The sequence below is a fragment of the Carlito syrichta genome, unplaced genomic scaffold, assembly GCF_000164805.1.
Source record: "Carlito syrichta isolate Samal-C Ts95f unplaced genomic scaffold, Tarsius_syrichta-2.0.1 Scaffold305250, whole genome shotgun sequence".
Classification (NCBI taxonomy): Eukaryota; Metazoa; Chordata; class Mammalia; order Primates; family Tarsiidae; genus Carlito; species Carlito syrichta.
The window spans coordinates 108162-113890 of record NW_007249346.1 but is presented as its reverse complement, the minus strand read 5'-3'; the positions used below and the strand labels follow the sequence as shown (position 1 = coordinate 113890).

General features: G+C 36.8%; 1 protein-coding gene across 2 annotated transcripts in view; it reads right to left on the bottom strand.

The window, feature by feature from the left end:
• Positions 1-2251, bottom strand: part of NRDC (nardilysin convertase) — a 44913-nt gene extending 42662 nt beyond the window's left edge. For both annotated transcript variants that reach the window (XM_008061431.2, XM_021714127.1), the window contains exon 1: positions 2174-2251. In XM_008061431.2, coding sequence (XP_008059622.1) covers positions 2174-2219 — 46 coding nt within the window. In that variant the 5' untranslated portion in view covers positions 2220-2251. The remainder of the gene's footprint in view (positions 1-2173) is intronic.
• Positions 2252-5729: the final 3478 nt, after the last annotated feature.

Sequence of the window (5729 nt, the reverse complement as noted above, 5' to 3'; positions counted from 1 at the left end):
GGAGGGAGGAAAGATAGATAGATTTGACCAAAAACTGATAATCAATGCAAAGAACAGTGATGAAGTAATAAAGTTAGCATTAGCTAAAAAATTAAAAAGCCAGGAAAGAAAGAATCTGTCATAAGCAGGTGCAGACAAATAAAAGAAAAAGAAAATGACCCTACAAAAAGATGAAGCTGCAAGAGTTGTTGAAGTTTCAACAGCCCTCATCTCCTTATATATAGAGTTGGCCATCCAAGCATGCAGGCAACTAGAAAGATGTGAATGAGACAAGTAACACCTGAATGACAGAAGAAAGACTGCCCCATCTGTATAGAACAGGAAAAAAAAAAACTTGATTATTGAGCTTTCAAAACTGGTTAATAAATATTCAAGTAATTTATTGCACAGTTATAAATATCAGATCACAAATTGAATCTAGGACTTCTATCATTAAAAACAAAGAAACAAATGAACAAAAATGTAACAAAATCCTCCTTTACTTAAAAGTTCAGCATAAACCAAAACTATGTACTGCATATGTTTGTACACATCATATGTTACATGTGTATATATATTTTTCTACATAATTTCTTTTTTTTTTTTTAATTGGAGTTTTACTCTGTCGCCCAGGCTGGGGTGCAATGGCATGCTTATGGCCACTGCAGTCTCGACCCATTGGGCTCAGGTGATCATTCCACCTCAGCCTTCCAAGTAGCTGGAACTACAGGCACGCACCACCATGTCCAGTTAATTTTTTAAAAATTTATTTTAGAGATGAGGTCTCACCAAGTTGTCCAGGCTGGTCTCAAACCTGTGGGCTCAGGCAATCCTCTCACCTCAGCTTCCCAAAGTGCTGGGATTATAGGTGTAAGCCACCATGCCTGGCCTTTTTCTACATAATTTTTTTAAAGCATAATAAAATATACTCTGACTTAAACTTTTAAAATCTAATTAAAGGTCTACTTTTATAAACACTGATTTCAACCTACTCTAGAAACAGTGTGAAGAAAAATATACTCATAAGCATTTAAGACACAGATAATATTTCTTAGGTCTCAACATATGAGAAGTACTTTTAGAGTTATCCTTAGTTATTTTTTTTTTCATCCATTCAACAGATATTTAGCTGGGTCTAAGATAAAACAGACATTATGGTAGGCAAGTAACATAAATGAAGAAAATGAATCTTTGATTTCAAGGTTCTTTCAAGGAAGAACCTAACCATCCCATTCTCTTTTACAAATAAACTGAGCATCACAGCTAGAAATATTTCTGTAAGTTAAGCAGGGGCCTGTTGTCTTCCAAATGGCTCTAGCCAACTATAGCTTACTCAGTCTAGTGAATGTCACAGTCATTATTAGAACTAGATACTAAGTCAAGCCACGGAGGAAAATGCTACAAACAGAGGAACAGATATAGAGAACTTGCCTCTTCAGTTGCTGTAATCCAAGCCTAACCTATGTGAATTGGAAGTCACTCTAAATCCAGTATTAAATATTTCTGATGCTAAAATAATGCAAGCAGGGATAACCTATAATGGTGATACTGGTTGGTATTATGTAATTAAGGAATAGTGATAGCACAGAGCTATTATGAAGCCTCACCCTATACAATATAAGCACACAGTTTTCCTTATTGTCTTCATTCTTTAAATCTCAAAGATAAGAGAAACAGTCAAAAAGAAAAATTAAATGAACTTCCTGCTCAGGGGCTTAGTTTCTTTATCCATAAAGATATATCCAATTGTTTTCAGAACTACCAAAATTCAAGTCACAAAGCACCAACAGACCTGGGTAACAAAGGTTAAGCTATATCAATATAGAAAGGTATATTTAATATAAACTCTCAGAGAAATTGTCACTTTATGCAAAAATAGCAAGTGAACTTTTAAAGTTTAAACACCCATTATTAATTTGAAGAATTGGTTCCTATCCTGTGGAATATTAGCCACTATGGTGAAAAGCTTAAAAAACAAAGGGTAAAAAAACTGAAGTCCACCATCATTTTCATTTATTTCAAATCTATACTGAATTAGACATTTAATGACTTCAAAAATAAACACAATACATCTATTTCAATTCAGCCCTTTAAAATATAGAGATAAAATGACACAGGGACCAAGAAGAATAAATGTACTGAACAACTTGTTTGATGAAGGAAAAAACTATAAGACATAAAGCACTCCTCTTACCACTGTCAACAGCTTCAACTTCACGGTCAATTGCATCTCTGATCATTAGTGGATGGATAAAGAACTGGGCCCATCTGATCAAAAAATAAAACAAAATTGGCATTTCTGTTTCTGTTCAGTTTCATCAGTCAACATCTACTATTTTAATTAAGAAATTTTACTAAGTTAGAGATTTAATTCACAATAATCACACAAAATTTAAATAATATTCTACATTTCTATTATTTTAAAGTCCACATACTACTTTAACTTTTTTTTGTTGTTGTGTTGGAATCTCACTGTGTCACCCAGGCTGAGGTACGGTGGCACATTCATGGCCACCACAGCCTCAACCTGCTGGGCTCAGGTGATCCTGCCGCCTCAGCCTTTTAAGCAGCTGGAACTACAGGGGTGTGCCACCACGCCTGGCTAATTTTTTTAAAAATTTATTTATTATAGACAAGGTCTCGCCATGTTGTCCAGGCAGGTCTCAAACCCAGGGGCTCAGGTAAGCCTCTCACCTCGGTCTCCCAAAGTGCTGGAATTACAGGCATGAGCCATTGTGCCCAGTCAGCTTTAACTTTGTCATTGTGAAATATAATAATCATACAGAAAAGTATATAAAATATGAACAAAGTGGTGGGTACACTTAAAGTCTAGATTTTTTTGCGACTATACAATGCGTCCATGTACCCAAAAATTATTTGTACCCGCTAAAGTGATTGGAAAAAACATGTACACATAGACTAATGTACGATGAAAACATCTGAGTGGTCCACCCAGGTGAAGAAATAGACCAGAGCCAGTACTCAAGAAGCACCCAGCACCTACCCTTTCCTCAAGAGATAGCCTGATTTATATGGAAATCCCTTCTCTACTTTTCTTTATAGTTTTACCACCTGTAACCTATTTCTGGATCAATGTTTATCCTTTCTTTGTCATTATCAACCCTAAGGAGTCTTTTCAGAAATTTTCTGCTATTCATTTCCCTGTGAAATTTTACCACCATAGATAGTTATTCATATAATGTTGCGTGTATTCATGTCTTTGCATATAAAGTTCATAAAGCCTACTCTTTTTATTCAATGTGAAGTTACAAATGACTAAGAATTTTTAAGTGAAAAGTTGAATTAGAATTTTAAAGACTATTGGTTTTTAACCTAAGTTTGTAATTGTGTCTACTTTTTAATATAATTCTGTACTTGTGTAAACTGTGATGCATCAAATTACAACTGCAAATTACCACTTATACAAATAAATAATACCAATGCAATCAAATTGCTTTAGAAAATAATTCAAGTTATTTTTCCAGCAAAAATAAAACAAATTAAAAAATTAATTTCCCAGCCGGGCTCGGTGGCTCAGCCTGTAATCCCGAGCCTTTGGGAGGCTGAGGTGAGTGGATTACCCTCGCCCGCGGGTTCGAGACCCGCCTGGGCAGTGAGACCTCATCTCAATAATAAATCAAAAACTCAGCTGGGCGTGGTGGCGCATGCCTGTAATTCCAGCTACTCGGAAGGCTGAGGCGGAAGGATCGTCGGAGCCCAGCAGGCCGAGGCTGCGGTGGCTGGGAGCAGCCACTGCACTCCAGTCTGGGCAACCGAGGGAGACTCCAACTCAAAAAAAAAAAAAAAATTAATTTCCTAAAATGTTTAGTAAACTTACCTTTTGCTTGCAATAAGAAGATAACTTTTAGCTTAACTCCCTACTAGATATACTATGGGCATTTCAGCAGTTGGTATAATTAATGATAGGTTGAATAACTTCTGTTGAATTAAACAATTACACAGAAAATATTTATTTAATTCTAAAAACCAAAATCACATACAAAATGTCAGGCATCAAACATAAATCACATCAACAAAGCAATCAATGGCAACCAACAGACAAGTGCAGACCACCTGCTGTGATGACTTTAAAACCAAGTAAGCTTTTCTAAGTCCTTCAATCACAGTCATTTATCCACCCTAATTTTATAGCACTGATTTTGCATTGGATTTATGTATCTTCCATAAATTCAAGGTCAGTATAAATGTTACTCAGGTGATACCAAAGAAAACTAAATACAAAGAGAAATGAAATATAAAGTGATAATTATAGGAAGGTTAAGTTTTGAAAGGCCACAGGCTTTTATAATATCTAAGATTTTGTTACCTGCATAATGAAAATTTGTATACCTAACCCTGAATGGTACCCCACACCTTTAAAATAAAAAAATTTTAAAAAGAGAAAAAAACCTCTAAGATTTTCTTTTCACCTCCAAAGAACCAATTTTTGCCACAAAAGGAAGCAAACAGTATCACTCCCTTTGTTAATGCTAGTTCTAGACAATATAATTTTGTTTCACCACTCTGCACATGTCTATGAATAACCATAAAGCACCACGAGTATGGATTTTGGGTTTACAAATATAATTCTGAGTACCTGAAAACAAGTTTATTATCTTATAACAGATACACAAATATACAGAAGTCAATATAAAGATACACTAAGTCTGGCTGGATGCGGTGGTTCACACCTGCAATCCCAGCACTTTGGGAGGCCAAGGTAAGAGGACTGCATGAGCCCAGGAGTCTGAGATCAGCCTAGGCAACATAGCCAGTCCTGTCTCTACAAAAAATAAAAAAATTAGCCAGGTGTGGTGGTACATGCTTGTGGTCCTAGCTACTAAGAAGCTGATACAGAAGGAACTCCTGAGCCCAGTAGGTCAAGGTTGCAATAAGCAGTGATCTTGCCACCGCACTCTAGCCAGTGCAACAGAGACCCCAACTCAAAAATATATATATATACATTAAGTCAATATAAAGATAATTATTGACTTCATTTTTTTGAAAGCAGGATTTATTGAGAGGACAGAAAAGCTCCCAGAGCGGAAGGAGACCCAAGCGAGTCGCCCAACTTCATATTTTTTATAAAGCATCTATAAAGAATGAAGTTTCTACTCAAAACAATCTCCTCAAAAGTCTTATCTTGTAGGCATTTACCCTGCATGGAGTTATAAATACATTTTTAATGAGTAGATGAGTTTGTAAATACACCATCTGTAAAAAGAGAATGTGAACAATGTTATCTGCAAAGAGAGATACTTTTACCTCTTTCTTTCCAAGCTACATGTCTCTTATTTCATTTTCTTGTCTAATTGCCCTGGTTAAAACCTCCACTACACTGTTGAATAGTGAGAAATGATATCCTTGTTTTTTCCTGATTTTTGGGAAAAATATTTCAGTCGGGCTCGGTGGCTCAGCCTGTAATCCCGCGCCTTTGGGAGGCTGAGGTGAGTGGATTGCCTGAGCCCGCGGGTTCGAGACCTGCCTGGGCAGCGAGATCTCATCTCTACAATAAATCAAAAAATCAGCCGGGCATGGTAGCGCATGCCTGTAATTCCGGCTACTTGGAAGGCTGAGGCGGAAGGATCGCCGGAGCCCAGCAGGTCGAGGCTGCGGTGGCCAGGAGCGGCCACTGCACTCCAGTCTGGGCAACAGAGTGAGACTCCAACCCCCCCCAAAAAATTTCAATCTTTTGCCATTAAGTACTATGTCATTTATGGGTTATTCATAGATATACTTCAGCAGTTGGA